The 17,059-nt window shown below is 22.7% G+C and overlaps 2 protein-coding genes across 2 annotated transcripts; one reads left to right on the plus strand and one right to left on the minus strand.

The window, feature by feature from the left end:
* Positions 1–787: 787 nt before the first annotated feature.
* PBANKA_1331300 (conserved Plasmodium protein, unknown function) lies at positions 788–7,508 on the plus strand (the record flags this gene model as incomplete). The annotated part of the gene is made up of 9 exons (XM_034566920.1): positions 788–1,241; positions 1,373–1,580; positions 1,661–1,731; positions 1,916–2,034; positions 2,143–2,264; positions 2,403–5,369; positions 5,601–5,712; positions 5,809–6,441; positions 6,606–7,508. 9 exons carry the CDS (start codon positions 788–790, stop codon positions 7,506–7,508), a joined length of 5,589 nt encoding a protein of 1,862 aa, XP_034423469.1.
* Positions 7,509–9,041: 1,533 nt separating this feature from the next.
* PBANKA_1331400 (kelch domain-containing protein, putative) lies at positions 9,042–16,913 on the minus strand (the record flags this gene model as incomplete). The annotated part of the gene is made up of 1 exon (XM_034566921.1): positions 9,042–16,913. One exon carries the CDS (start codon positions 16,911–16,913, stop codon positions 9,042–9,044), a length of 7,872 nt encoding a protein of 2,623 aa, XP_034423470.1.
* Between the last annotated feature and the right edge of the window lie 146 nt (positions 16,914–17,059).

A 17,059-nucleotide genomic window follows, 5' to 3' on the forward strand; every position in this document is an offset into this window, starting at 1 on the left:
ACTTATTTTATTATTTCACATTTTTAAATAAAACAAATTTAAAAATAATTCGCTTTAAAGAATGCATATATATATATATATATATATATATTTTATACTATACAAAATATATAGAACTTTTTTTATGCACATTTTTATCCCTTTAGCTTATTCATTTCATAACAAAATTGTTATATTCGTAAAAATTTGTCACTAAAATAAGTGTGGATATATGCACACACATAAATTTGTAAATAATTTTGTTGGATTGATATTAACATACAAATTTTCGATTAAAAAAAATGCGAAAATAATATGAACAATTTTATTAATTCTTTTTAATGTAATATCTTAATCTTGGCTGAAAAAATTCTATAAAAAATAAATATACTCTTCATTATATTTTATATATGTGAATACTTGTCTTTAAAAAAAAAGTAGCGATATATCGTTTATTTTATAAAATGATCATATGCTAGTCTATATTATGTGTATGCACATATATAGCTATTTCGAAAGATATAAATTTATATTTTTATTAAAAAGAGAGAAAGAAAAAAATAGGCTTATCATTATCATCATTATTATTATTATCATCATTATTATTATTATTATCATTATTATTATCATTATCATCATTTTCCTATAATTGATAAAAATATATGTAATGCAGTATACTGATATTTGTGTAGCTATGTATATAATTTTTTAAAAATAAAATTGTAATATGTCATACCATAGGCATATATAAATATATTTTAAAAAATAGACATATAAGTCTGGAAAAAGTTTAAGGAAAAAAGAGACAATGCCGGATTCCCTATTATTTACAAAAAAAATAACTGCATTTTGTAATTTTCGTAGAAATGTACTGTCAAAGTATGACAATAATAATTTATGTGACCAAAATGTAATTACATTAAATGATTTTAAAATAGAAAATGAAAATAAAAATAATTATCAAACAAACGAATGCCCAGAAAATTATAAAAATAATATTTTCAGTAATACAAATGATGAAATAAATATATCATATAATCTTATAAGTGAAAGTTATATATATGGAATAAATTTAAATGTTGATATATTTATTTTAAAAAATTTTAATATTGTCTTTTTTAATCAAAATATTATTAGTATATATAACCCTTTAATAAAAGGATTAAAAGTTATATTTACTAAAAATGATTATATTATATCATGTTCTGCACTATTCGATGATTCTCTTTTCGTGGTTCTTTATGAAGGATCTTGGAATTCATGTAATTATCAATATATTAAAAATATAGACATATTGTATTATTATTTTTTGTTATATTTTTGCACATATGTATATACCATATTGACACACATTAATCTCATATTCCATTTCGAATTATTTGGTTGAAAACAGGTATACAAGTATATTCACTACAAAGCCAAACAAAAACGGATGAAATTATTTTAATGGATTGTAGTTACTACGAAAATATTTATATACAAAAAGAAAAAAATTATATTATTCTAATAACAAACAAAAATGTACTAAAGGTTTTGGACTGCATATCGAAGAATTTTATTTTTACCATTTTTATTCATCATGATTATACATGCATAGATCAGTAAGATATTTCACCATATTTTATGTGGATACATGTACATGTATATCATATATGATACGATGTGATTATATCGTTTTCAGGTATAACAACTTTTTTCTAATATTGAAAAAGACAAAGTTACACTTGTGGAATTTAGAGGATACATATACAGGTACATATTTTAAGCAGAATAATGGATAAGGGTATATTTATTTTTTATTAAATGCACATTTTTGATTATTTTTTCTATTTCAAATTACTTTCTTTTCATACAGTATAAATAAGAATAGTTGCATAAGCCATATATATATGTAATATATTATGTTTAAACAAAAAACTTTATAATTACTTTTTAGGGCTTAAGATAAATGAGAAACATTTAGAAATTGACAAAAATGTAATCATTAATTGTTTCTGTTCTTATCAAAACACAATTTTCATTGGAACGTCAAATGGGTCTATATATTTATGTCAGGTTAAAAAATAATAATTTAAAAAATATTTTTAATATTTGAAAAAAGAGTGTCTATATTTATAATTTTCATATTATTGGGATTCTTATTATGATATTTTTATTTTTCAGAATTTATCAATTAAGAAAGAAATTAAATTAAAAAATTTTGATGAAAATAATAAAAAAACTATTAGTTATATTCATTATTATAATAATTATATAACAACACAAGATGAAGATTGTGTTAAACTGTAAGAATGCATCTATATTCCATCTAAATGCTTTATAGTTATTTTTTTTATAAAATAGGATTGTAAATAAAAATAATATATTATAAAATTAATAATTTTCATATATTTTTATTACTTTTTTATATCACACATTATTAGATGGAATTGTCATTTTTCCCTCGAGGATGTTTTTCAATTATCAACTCTTTATGCGTCTTTAGAAAAAGAAATAAAAATAAAAATAAATATTAATAAAATAATAGTACAAGGAAATCTACATCTAATAATAGACAAAAAAAACAACAGTATATATACATGTGAAAAAAATAATTATGGGGATATAGGAATATTATATAATGATCACAATAGTCGAATTAAAAATATTTATTGTTTTAAAAATAATATGTTTAGTTTTGGTTATAATGGAAAAATATATAATTATAAAAAAGAAAATAATATTGAAAGAAATTTTTGTTTATATAAGTTCAAAAATTATATATCATGTATAAAATTTTTATATAATGATAAAGACGATTTTATTTATTTTTGTATTGGTTTTAATAATGGTGTAATCAAAATTATAAAGATGAAATATTTATATTTAGATATTATTTATTCATTAAAAATAAGTAACTATCCTATTATAAAAATAGAAAAAAGCTTAAATAGTGATTATATATGTATATTATCAGAAAATGAACCATATATTTTTTTTTTGTGTAAAACTGATGAGGTTTATAAACCATTATATTATTTTAAAATTAGAGAAACGAATCTTAAAGATTGTTTTTATTTTTCCCATGTTAATAGTTTTTATATTTTATCAGATTCAAATTTTTTCTTTAAAATTAAACTTAGACATTTAGAAAAAGCTGCCATGGAAAAATACACAAATTTACAAAACACAGAAAAACCACTAAATAATCATGCATCTAACAAAAATGACTACACAGAATCATATTATATGGATATTCAATATGAAATAATCCAAATAAATTTCAGAAAGCATAATTATGAAGGTGGGGATAATGATACAAGGAAAGTAAATAACGAGGAAATGAAAATTAATAAAAATAAATCAAGGGTAGAAAAAAATGAAAAGATAAATGAAAATAATGAAGAGATAAAAAATGAAAGCATATGCGAAAGTATAGATAATAAGTATAAGGATTATAAATCTAAAAGTATTGTAGAACCAGATGAAGTTATAGAAGATGATAAAGAATATAATATAGAAATTTCAGGAAGTGATATGAGTGATAATACATATAATAAAATAAATTTTTATAAAGAAAAAATTAATTTATCAAAAAATTTAAACGAATTAAAAATTAGCAATGATGATATAGATAATAATGAATATATGACTAAAAAAAAAAATTTAGAAAAATACACTGAAATACTATTTAATAATATAGCCTTAAATAAAATAGAGAAAAAAAGACAAGCATTCTATCCAAATTTATTAACAATAAATTTTCAAAAGGATAAAATTAAGAAAGACGAAAAAGAAAATGCCGAAGAAGATAAACAAAATAAATATAACGAAACAAATAAATATGAAATAAAAATTATATGTGCGGAAAAAATTAAAGACAAAGGATTGTTTATCGCTATAGGGGGGATAAAAAATAATCGTATATACTTTTTGAAAATAGAAAAAAAAAATGAAGATATAGATGAAAAACGAATTAGGATTGTTAAGCCACAAGTTATTTATAAATTATGCAGAGAAGTTTTCCCAATAAAACGATGTATAAATAAAATGATAATCAACGAAAGAAATAATTTATTATTTTGTCTGACAAATAACAATGAACTTTTTATTTTTTCCACTGAATATTTCTTCACATATTATTATATTAAGTTTCCATTTAATGATAAAATAAAAAATATATTTATCAGCAAACATGAAGATAACAATACAAAGCCACAGATACAGTATATATTCATTTGCCTACGCAACAGATTCGTGCAATTGAACTTTTGTTATCCATTTTTTCATTTATTTAACATAATAAAAAGATATAAATTAAGTTTGAATGCTTTCATACAAATTCTTAGCAAAGAAAAAGACATAGAAAATTGTCACAAATCAATTAGCCATTTTTTTTTTGAATCAATTCATGATAATTTAATAGGCACATTTTTAAAAGGGGGTCGAAAAAAATGTAATAATATAATTCCTTTTTCATTTAATCAAATAAATGATGACATAAATTATGTATTTAAACTTTTGTGTGAACAAAATTTGCTAGAAAAAAATCGAATACAAAATAACAAAAAAGACACAAAAAACGACACTATTAATGATATTTGGAATTTTATAAAGACAAATAATTATCAAAAAGATAACGAAGAGATAGAAGAAAGGAAAAAAAGAATAGACTTAATATTAAATTATGACCAAAAAGGTATAAACACTCTATTTAATCTTAACAATTGTTTACACGATGAAGATATTAAATATAGTTTAAGAGAGACAAAGGAAATGAAGGAAAAGGAAGAAAATATTAGAAAATCTTTAATATATAAAAAAAATATTAACAAAAAAATTCAAAAATTGAAAAAAGCATATAAAAAATTGTTTAAAAAAAAAAAATTTATTATAGACATGGATTATGCAAATTTGATATACGCTAATTTAAACAAATATATTAAAAAAATTAAAAATATGTTTATATATAACCAAAAAATATATGATCAACAAATTAAATATTTATCCAAAAAATATTTAAGAATTAAATATTCTAAAAACACATTGTGCTCATTAGATATTAGTAATAATTACATGTTAATTATTAGATCTTTAAATATGTATTTAAAAAATCAGAATAATAAAAATGTTAAATCTTTTAAAAGAAAAAAAATTAAAAATATCATTGAAAAGGAAAATGATCATACAAACTTAATAGCAGAATTAAACCAAACTATTGACCATTTTAAAAAAATAAGGAATCAAAATTCGAAACTCAAAGTAATAAATAATCATGCAAAAATTGAAGATATATGCAATAAAAAAAAAATTATTAACATGTATGAAAGTATACTATCACATTTGGAAAAAAGGGAAAACAACATACTTCAAAAAAACGGTCATTATTCCCAAAGGATATACAGCATTGCGTACTAAGCAAAAGAAAATCATACTGTTTTATTTTATCGAATTAATTAGTGACTTATAAAATCGTCTGTTTATACTACTTTAAATTCGCATGTGTTTGTATGCATATCTCACATAGAAAATTATTAACACACCATCGTTCTACATGCACTACAAATGTTGAACTTAATATTTTTTTTTTATCATTTTTAAGACAGTTTCATACTTATTCTTTTCTATATCTTTTATTGTAGAGAAATAATTAAGATATACGAAGAAGACAAAAGAGAATTACTAAATCAAATAAACTTTATCAAAGACACATTCAACAAAGATTTTAATGAGTTGAGGAATATAATAGGACAGGTAAAAAAAATATATTGATTTTTAGCTAGCTAGCTTAATTTACAATATGATTGATATTGCAATATATTATGTGTGTGAATTTTTTTTTATTTTTAGAAATTATCCGAGGTGAAGGAATACATCTTATCTTTACAAAATAGCACACAAACTATTAATATGGAAAACATAACAAAATTATGCAATACAGAAAAGAGCAATAATTTATGTCCTAAAAGTGAAAACATTTTTCATGACGAAAATATAAATGACATCAAAAACATAGAATATAAACAACAGTTAGACCAAATTGCATCATGGGAAATGTTTTTGGAAGTTGTAAAAGATATTTATCCTATAAATAAAAGAGATAATTCGATAACAGTATTGTGGAATCTATCAAATTCGTCAAGTGCCCAAATTTCCAAGAAAATTTTAGGAAGTAATAATATAAATAATAATAATATGAAAGATATAACAAATTACATAAATAAAGTAATAAAAGAATGTAGTAAAGAAATAAATATTTTATACTTTAAAAAAATTCAAGCCATTAAACTTATAAAGTACATATCTTTAAAAATTGTTTCAATAACGGAGAAAAATAGAATATTGATAGAAATAAGGAAAAAAGAACGAAAATTAAAAAAACAAAAAAAAATATATGGTAAACAAATAAATCAAATTGAAAGTGATAATAAAGCATGCGCTCAAGAAATAAAAATATTATTGGAGGAACTTGAGATTCACAATGTAAGATATGTATTATATTCTTTTAAAAGAAGATATTCATACATGTGAATATTTGTATTTGAACAATTGGCTATGTTACTAACTGATAAGAATAAAATACATATGACTTTAAAAGATCGAAAATTGGCATTTTTTTTATATATTTTTTTTATACAATTTTTCAGAAAAAGAAGCAAATGTGTGTGGACAAAATAAAAAACCTCGCGAGGAATGAAACGTCTGAATGCAATTTATTAATAAAGGATTTAAAAGACAAGAATGAAGAAGAGTTAAGATGCGATAATATCTTAAATTTGGATGATAAAACAGATGACGAAAATACGACTATGGATATATATAATAAAGAAGAAATTGATGCTATTAAAAATGTGAACAGGAAAAGATTGAATAATATTAGCAATATTATAAAAAATATAGATAATAAAAAGAATGAGCAAAGGAAATTATCACTTAAGAAAAAACGTATGGAAAAAGAAATAGAAGCAATAAATGACGAAATATCCATAATTGAAGATGATAAAAAAAAGAATATAGCAGATATAAAATTTTACATTACATTAAAGATGTCAAAATTAAGAAATATTGATTATTTATATGACAAAAAAAAATATAGATTAAATTTAGCTAGTAATTGTACTATACTAAGTGTTGAACAATATAAAAGTATAATGAAAAAAATGGAAAAAATTGAAAGACAAAAAGAAAAACTTATTCAAATATATAAAAAATTAAAAAATAGCAACAATGAATTAGAAAATACTAACAATAAATTATCTAAAATAGTTCATGAAAAAAAAAAAGCATTAAAAAATAAACTAAAAAAACAAGATCTTACATTTGATTTTAATGATTTGGAAAAAAAATATGAAGAAAAACAAAAAAAGGGAATATTAGAAAAAATTAAAGATAAAGAAATACAAAGTAATCGAACACTAAATTTCATGAATAAAGAAATTAATCAACAAAATATTTTACTTAATAATTTACGAAAGAAAAACACACAACTCCTTGTTAAAATTAGTGAATACATCCAAATTTTAAAGCAACTCAAAATGGAGCAAGCTTAGGTTTTCTGTAAGAGGGGTGGACATTTCGAATAATATTATTGACACATATACAACTATATATTATTTACCTTTTTAAATACAATAAAGTGATATTTTTCCGATTTATATATCTGTAAAAATTTGATGAAAATACACCTTTTTCTATTATGTGTAATTTTATATATTCTTCAATTTGATTATTTTTTTATTCACATTTTATAAAATCCAAAAATCGATTGAACAAATAAATATATACTTATAAATGGATATTCATTAATAATATATTTATAACATATAATAATAACCCATAAAACAAAACAAAAAATTGGATTCATATATTTTATGAAATATATGGAGATACATAATTAACATGAAAATAAGTCTTTCGTATAAAGAGACAAATAGATAAATATGTTGGGGCAATATTATTTCAACATAATATAAAAAATATCAAAATAGTATATGCTATTCTTAAAACATTTATTTTTCATTTTCAGGACGTTGATAATTTTTGCATATATATTACCATAAATTACATTATTATTCATACCTATTCTATGATATATAGTTCATAATTTTTATACATGATTTACTCATAGAATAATATAGATGATAATGTATTTAATTAAATAAGGTAGGGGGAAGGGGCTTCGAAATATTTTATCCCTTTCGAAAAAATAAGAAAATTCTTTTCATCCTCATGAAAAGACAATTAAATTAACAATAATAAAATTTGATATAATATATTAATTTTTTTTTTGTTCATTAAGTTTTTTTTAATAATAAACAATAGAAAAATAAAGCAATGTTAACGAATATAATTATGAATAAAATAACGTAATGCACAATCTTATATAATGAAAATAAAATTACACAAAAATATATAACTTAAATAAAAAAATTTAAAAAAACCTTACAAAAAAGGAATATAGTAGGATAACCTTGAAAATTAATGTGTGTAATACACATTATGGATACATATATACAGGTATTTGATAATTGTTTAAAAATGTGATTTATAGGATAACGAATTTAATAAGCTTGGTAAAAATATATACATATATAAAAAAACGAAAGTCTAACATTTTCAACACTTCAATTTAAGCAGATTGTGGACTAGAAGAAAACGGACGTTTTTCTTTCAACAGCTAAACGCTTTTCACTTTTTTAGATTTGTATATTTCATATTTATTAGTGTTTTTTATTTTCGGAAACTCGTACTAAGAAAATCAATATAGTGCCTTTTCCAGCTTAAATACAAACAAAAAATGAGTATAATATATGCATTAAATAAAATGGTTACTTATAATTTAGAAAAAATGTATTTTTGTTTAAATAGCTACTCAGTTAGCTATTTCCCTTTCTTATAATAGCATGATTAATAGTTTTCATTTCCTCACAAAATTGGCATATTTTTTTTTTAAGATGGATGAATATCTCGGATTTTTAATTGTCTCAATTTACAAAGAAACATGAATATTTATGATATATAATTTTTTCCAACAAACATATTATATTTGTTTAACATTGCATCATTTTGTTTTTTATTTTTTTTCATTCATCATCTGGTTCATATTCTTCATCTTCTATCATTTCTTCTTCAGTCTCTTGTTCAACACTTCGATTTTTTTGATCATCCATTTCACCATTATATTCTTCATCATCAGGATCTTCTTCTTCAGCTTCCTCTTCATTTTCTTCATGTTCATCTTTTTCATCTTCAAAATTTGGACGATCTTCAGCCTCTTGGTCAGCTTCGTCATATTCATCATCCTCTTGTTCTTTTTCGCCTTCCAAAACATCATTTTCTTGATTATTTTCATTATCAATATTAGCTGATTCATTTTCTGATGTTGGATTGTGATCTCTTTTATTTAAATCATCATTATTATTTGTTTTAGTTTTTTTATTTTTGTGTAAAATTGGTTCGTTATCGTTTGTATATGGTGTTTTATTTTTTCCCGAATAATTAATTTCTTCGTTTTTCTTTTTATTTCCATCATTTTGATCATTCATATAATTATCTCCCTCTTCATCGTTATTATATATAATGTTAAAATTTTTACTTTTATTATTATCGATATCATTTTCATAATCTGAATCATTTCGGCTTTTTACACTTTGGTTTTGCATTTTTTCTAAATATTTTTTTAATTTCATATCTCTTGACTCTCTCCATTTGTTAAGCTTAACAATATCTTCACAAATAGATAAGTAATGCTTTATTAATGTAACTAACTTCTTTTTAAAAACAAGAAATGCGTGATTATTTTCATGAACAAATTCTTGTTTGCTAACAGAGGGTTTTAACCAATTGGGAACATTTACAATAACAGTCAAAGCATATTTATATAAATTACCTTCATATAAAGAAGGATTAGGAGGATATTTTGATAAAAATAAATTATATGGTGTATCAATAAATGGAGCATCTAATCTTTTTATTAATCTATTTTTATAATACAATAATATACCAGTTTCACATACTCGATTAACTTCTATACTAGTGTTATTATTATCATTTAAAAATCCCATCATAATAAAAGAACCATATGTATGATCTGAAGGAGTAAATAAATAATGGCTTTCTACCATTTTATATAATTTTCTTCTTAAAAAATGGTATAATGTATACTTACTTGGATCATTTATATAATATTCATCTTTAATTTTAAAATTTTCCATATATACATTAACATAATTTTCTTTTTTCATTTTTTCGATTTCTCCATTTTTTTTACCATTTGCTACTGTGCCAGTTGATAAACCATCTTTTTTTTTTCTTCTTTTCCTTCTATTAGCAATACTATCTTCGTTTGCATTATCAATAGTTTTTCCTACGTTATTTTTATTTTCTTTTTTGCTTTTTTTATTTTTTTCAGTATCATCTGCATTATTTTCAGTTTCCATTTCATTTGGTGTTTCTGTTTTTACTACTCCTGCACCTACTTCATTAACTTCACCCTCGACTTTCGCTCCTTCATTTTCTACATTATTATTTCCTTCATTTTCTACATCATTATTTGTTTCGTTTATATTTCCATTATCTTCATTATTTTTCGAAGTTTCTTCTTCATCTTCCTCTTCTTCTTCCTCCTCCTCTTCTTCCTCCTCCTCTTCTTCCTCCTCTTCTTCCTCCTCCTCTTCTTCCTCTTCGCCATCTGCTTCATTTTTATTTGCAGAGTTTTGAGGTTGTAGATCCTGGGATATACCATATTCTAGTGCTTCTTCAAGTTTTTGTTTTTCTAATTTTGTTAACCCACCATTTGTATCATTTTCACAATGGTTGTTTTCTTTTCCATCCTCAGGATTATTATTTTCTTCCTTTTCTTCCTCTACTTTATTTGTACAAACATTTTCATTTTTTATGCCATTATTATTTATTTCAGTATTTTGATTTTGTTCAGAAATATTTTCTCCTCTTTCATTATTTGTATCAGCTTCATTTTGAACATTACTATGATTGTTATCATCATTTTTTTCTTGTATTTGCTCAAATTTTACAAAAGAGTTATTATTTTCTGGAACTATTTCAGATACGTTGCCTATTTCACCATTATTTTCTTCAATATCAGCTATTTTTTCATCATTTTGAATATTATTAACATCATTTTGTTTGGTTGTTTTTTTATTTCGTAATTTGGTTGATTTTGTTCCTTTCTTTTTTCCATTATTATCATTATTATTTTTGTTTGGATTCATATCTTTTTCTCTTCTCATAGATGTAGGTATTAATAAAGTATTTTGCAAAAATATATTTGTACTTCTACGCAAATATAGCCAATATAAATATGTTGATAAACAATAATCAATACTATCTTTTGGATGATCCCATAATGGAAAGATTTGATTCATGTTATATTTTTCTTTTGAAATACTTGAAGTTAAATGAGAATTATATTCAAATAAATTCATTCGTTTTTTAAAATAATTATCATTGTTATATTTTAATTGATCTTCATATTTTAGTTTTTCTTTATAATGTGTTGAATTTACATTTTTATTTTCGTCATTATTATTATTATCACCATCAAGAATGATATTATTTTTTGAGGAAGTACTCATATTGTCAAGTTCTTTTTTAATATTGTCTTCATCTTTATTATATTTATCATCTATATTATTATACTTGTTATTATTTTTATCATCAGCAACAATGTCCTCATCTTTTTCGATTTCTTCATCTGGATTATCAATATCTGTTTTGAGTTTTTTTAAATTTTCATCATCCCCAAAAACTCCTTTTCGTTTAATTACTCGATTAGCAAATTTGATGTCTTTCACACCTTGGTATTTGGAGTTAAAATTTGATCCTTCCCCTTGCGCGTTTTTTTGTTTTTTATTTTTGAGTTCATCGATACTTAATGGTGAGCTACTAAGATATATATTATTATTTGTTGGATTAAAAATAATAAAATCCATATCATCTCTAAAATTCCAATATAATAATCGAGTGCCACTATATGTACCTAATATATTAATTTGCTCAGCCAATAAACTTGGACTATTAAATGGGGTATAAGACATTAGTAATTTTTGATGATGTCTATGTTCTGATTTATTAGCAATATTTCGATTTATTAATTCTTTATTTGGTAACTTCCACATACATAAGGGGGTAGCCAACTCTTTAGCATCACAATGATTCATTAATTCGAGGGATAATAAGCCAATACCTATTGTGTTAATTGTTCTCGACATTATTGCACAACTTGATGCAATTCTAGCAAATGCAGTTTTAAAACCTACACCATATTTAATATCAAATATACTATTAGAAATATCATTATAAAAATAATGTTGATTTTTTTTTTTATAATAAAAACTGTCACTCCATGTACATTTCTTCTTTCCAACAATAACATTTTTATTACGTGTATCATTTTCTTTTTTTATCATTCCTTCACAATTTGATCCTGATAAATTATTATTATAAATTTTTTCACCATCTCCTTTTTCTGATTTCATATAATTTTCTGCATTTTGTTGCATTTGATCTACTTTAGTATTATTATTGACATATTGGTTGTTATTTTGATCAGCATTATTATTTTCATTATTGTTGAGTTCATTAGTATTATTAGTTTCTTCATTATATTCCTGTTCTTCTTCATTTTCATTATAATTATCCATTTCATAACTATCTGAATCATCATTATTAGGTAGCGAATGTTTCTTTATATTATTATTATTGTTATTATTATAAAATGAATTATTATCATAATTTTTATAATTTCCATACATTCTTAATATTCGATTCATTGCATTAAAATCTAATCCTTCCCCATCATCTTGAATAGACACCATACCATCATGTTCAGGAGTAAGTTCATATTTTATAAAAACATTTTCTGCGGGATTTATAGCATATACTGAGTTATCTACTAAATTAGCAAAAGCGCCAAATAGCCATTTTTGTAATGTACAAAAAGTATACAATAAACTTATAGAATGGGTATCTCGAAAATAATATAATGGCATTTGTGTTGTCGATATTTTTTCTCTGCATGTATCATATTCATATAATCTTAATGGATTTTCTCCAGTCAAAGATAATAACCATGCATCACCAAATACGGAATTTTTTTTAAAACCACCATGTATAAATATACATGGAACAGGATTCCTATTTGATCGACCTAATACATTCTTTGATTCAAAAAAACATCCTACATGCCTTTGTCTTGCACTATACATATATTCTTCATTATATAACTTCCCTTTTAATAAATACCATCTTTTTTGTGAAAAAAAATATACATAAATTTCATCACTTGAAACAATTTTTAACTTATTATCATAAGTTATTCCACTACATAAAAGCATTAATTTTTCAATAGTTTTGGGTTCTGCACCTTTAAAATCTTGGTGTCTTTGAGTAATGAAAATATTACTATAGTTTGATCTGGGTCCTATATTTCCTTCATATATTTCTCGTTTCCATTCTCCTGTTATCTTTATTTTGTTTATTAAATTATTACTATTATTATTACTATTATTATTATTATTATTACTATTATTATTATTACTATTATTATTATTATTATTACTATTATTATTATTATTACTATTATTATTATTATTACTATTATTATTATTATTATTACTATTATTATTATTATTACTATTATTATTATTATTACTATTATTATTATTATTATTAATATTATTATTATTAATATTATTATTATTAATATTATTATTATTAATATTATTATTATTATTAATATTATTATTTTCTATACTTCCTTTATTATCTACAAACTGAGATTCATTATTGTTGTTTCCCATTTTATTGTCAATTTCATTTATTCCATTTTTATCATTTAAGTTATTAGTTTGACCATAACAATTATCATTATTATTGTTATTATCATGAATAGAAATTCCATTATTTCCGTTTTGATTATTTAAATGAGGATCGGATTTTGTTCCTTTTTGATGCTTGTGAAGTTCAGATTGAGTATTTATTGCATTTTCACATGGAAGATGTTTTATGTCTGTACCTATATCTTCGGCATTGTTAATTAATACTGGAGTATTCAATCGAAAGGTCCACATATCATCAAGAAGTTTTCTAGTTTTACAATTTTTGTCTGAATATAAATATTCTCCTCCAAATAAGCATAAAGTATTTGTATCAGACCAAATCAAATTCATTCCATATCTTCCATTAGGTATTTGATCTCCTAAATAATTTATACGTATCCACATATTTGCTTGAAATAAAAAAATCCACATATCATTTAAATTGACAATATTATTATTATATAAGCATTTACCTCCATAAACTATAACACCCTCAGTTAAATTTAATTTTTCTCCTCTTAAATGTTCACTTTTTGCTGGATAAACTAATGAGCAATGTTGATGTCTAGGCAATGGTAGCTTTCCATTTACAATTCTTTTTGACCATTTTCGTGTTTCCATATCTAATATATATATATCATTATAATATACATTATTATTAGCACCACCAAATAAAAATACAGATAATCCAGATTTCAATGAAACTAAATGTGTTGTGTGCCCATCTCTTTCTTCAGGATAATTACCACTCAATGGCAATAATTTATAGTTATAATAAATTAGACTAAATGTTAATGTATGATTAAATGGTACTTTTTTATGCTTATTATTAGTACCCCCAAACATATATAATTTATTGCCATATTTTACTATACTATGTCCATATAAATATGCATGTGGAGATTCATTCATTATTTTTAGCCACTTTATTCTACCAAAAACAGATGATATTAATATATTTTTTATATTATTCATTTTATATGTTTCAATATTTTTTTTTATAACCTTCATTAATTCTTCTTCATCTTCACCTATATTATTATTTCTATTAAGAGGATTACCATTGTGAAAATTTTTAGAGGCATATAAATAATCATGCACTGATAATCCAGAGTTTTTAGCGTTATTTAAATTTTCTAAATTAGCTAAATCAATATTCATTTGATTCATATAACTATTATCTGTGTTGTTCATATTGGTAATTCCTAAATTTCCCATATCGGTCATATTATTATTATCCATATATCGCATGTTTAACATATTAAGTGCTTTTTTTTTGTTTATATTTAGCATATTATTATTATAAGAACCTCCTGATTTATCATTATCTCCATATTTCATCATCATATTATTAATATCATTAGCTGTTTTATTGTTCGCAATTTTTTCGGTATCCGCATTTAACATTCCAGAGTGACCCATATTATCCCCAATATTACCATTATTATTATTTGCCACGTTTGATAATATATTTGAATATATATGATTATTCAATAGTGCACTATTTAAATTTCGGTTATTAAATAAAACATTAGGAATATTATTCATAGATGAATTAGTTGAATTATGATTCATAAAATCGTAAGATGATTTACTTAACCCAAAAGAAGCTTCGATTCTAGCTAATCCAGATGCATCTGGTACGGCATTTCGATTAGGATCTTTTTCTAATTTTTTTATTATATCATGCAATATATCATGACCTACTACTGCACCGATATATGCATATATTTTTCCATGTGGCAATTCATTATTTAAGAAATCAGTCACTATTCCTCTAATACACACTCTTTGATCTGGTGTTGTAATATTATGATTTGATAAAACTTCTAACAAATTAAACAACGTAGGTCTATAACCCAAATTTTCATTATATACCTGTTGCTGTACTTTGTATGAATTATTATTTCCATCTCTATTATTATTACCATTGTGCAAAATATGAGGCCCATTTTTCTGTCTAGTATTACATCCTATCTTATTTACTTTAACTGCATCATTATTATTAGAAGCAGAAGCATGAAGTACTCCAGAGTTTTCAGAAGAAATGTGTTTATTTATTACAGTATTGCTAGAATTTACATTGTTATATAACTTACTATTTTTATCATCATAATTAGAATTATGATATTGCATTAAATGTGATTTATGAGAATTATTCATTTGATTTAATCGGATTTGTTTAGTATGCTGATTTTGTTTCTTCGATTGAGGTGAAGATAAATTTGACGAAGGTATTATATGTGCCGATAAATTACTGTTTACATTTAAATTGCAATTTCCTTGATTTATTGCATTTTTACTATTTTTTGTTTTATTGGGCATATTAATTGCATTATTATAATTATCATTGTTTTCAAAATTATCATATCCGCCTTTTGAGTTTTTTATTAAATTTGCTATAGGTGCACCTGCTTGGTTATTTGATAAATTATGCCTAACATTATTATAATTATTATTATATTTATTATTGTTTCCATTATTTATAATAGAATTATTATTATCATCAGAATTTTCGAGATTATCATTTCCATCACCACCGTTTGCATCTTTATCATCACCGATTGCATCTCCTTGCTCATTATTATTAGTTGCTCCGATATTATTTATTGGATTTGCATTAATACTGGTATTTTTGTTATTAACAATTGCACCGAAGCCATGATTGTTTGCTCCGTTTCTTTCCATATTAGACCAGTTATTTTTACCGTTTAAATTATTAGTCCGATTTTCTGTATTATTATTTCCATCTTCATTTTCATTGCTATTACTATTTGCATTATTTGATTCATTATTATTACTTCCTAATGTTTTATTAAAATTAAAAAGCTGCTCTAACCAATCAGCTATTTTTGTATTAAATATTCTCGTTCCAGTATTTATATCTATTCCTCGTTTGGTTATACTTACCCCTATACATTTATATTCATTATTTACTTTCTGAACATGTAATGTAACTCCATCACTATTTTCTGGGATAAATATATCATAGACGTCTGAATGTTTTTTGTCATGTATTGCTTTTGTCGGATCTAATATAAAGTATATTCCAGATTCGTTTTGCAAGCATTTAATTAAATCTAAATTATAATTGGAAATATTGAAATTTTTATTCATCTTATTTTTCTGTTTATCTTTTTTTCTAATTACTATTTTGAAAAAATTGTATTTTTTATTTTTTTCATTGACTACTATTTATTTCGTCAATTTTTGATCCATTTATTTTGTTCATATGAAAATGGATTTAGTCTAAATAGTTATAT

This window comes from Plasmodium berghei, assembly GCF_900002375.2.
Source record: "Plasmodium berghei ANKA genome assembly, chromosome: 13".
In the NCBI taxonomy this organism is placed as follows: Eukaryota; Apicomplexa; class Aconoidasida; order Haemosporida; family Plasmodiidae; genus Plasmodium; species Plasmodium berghei.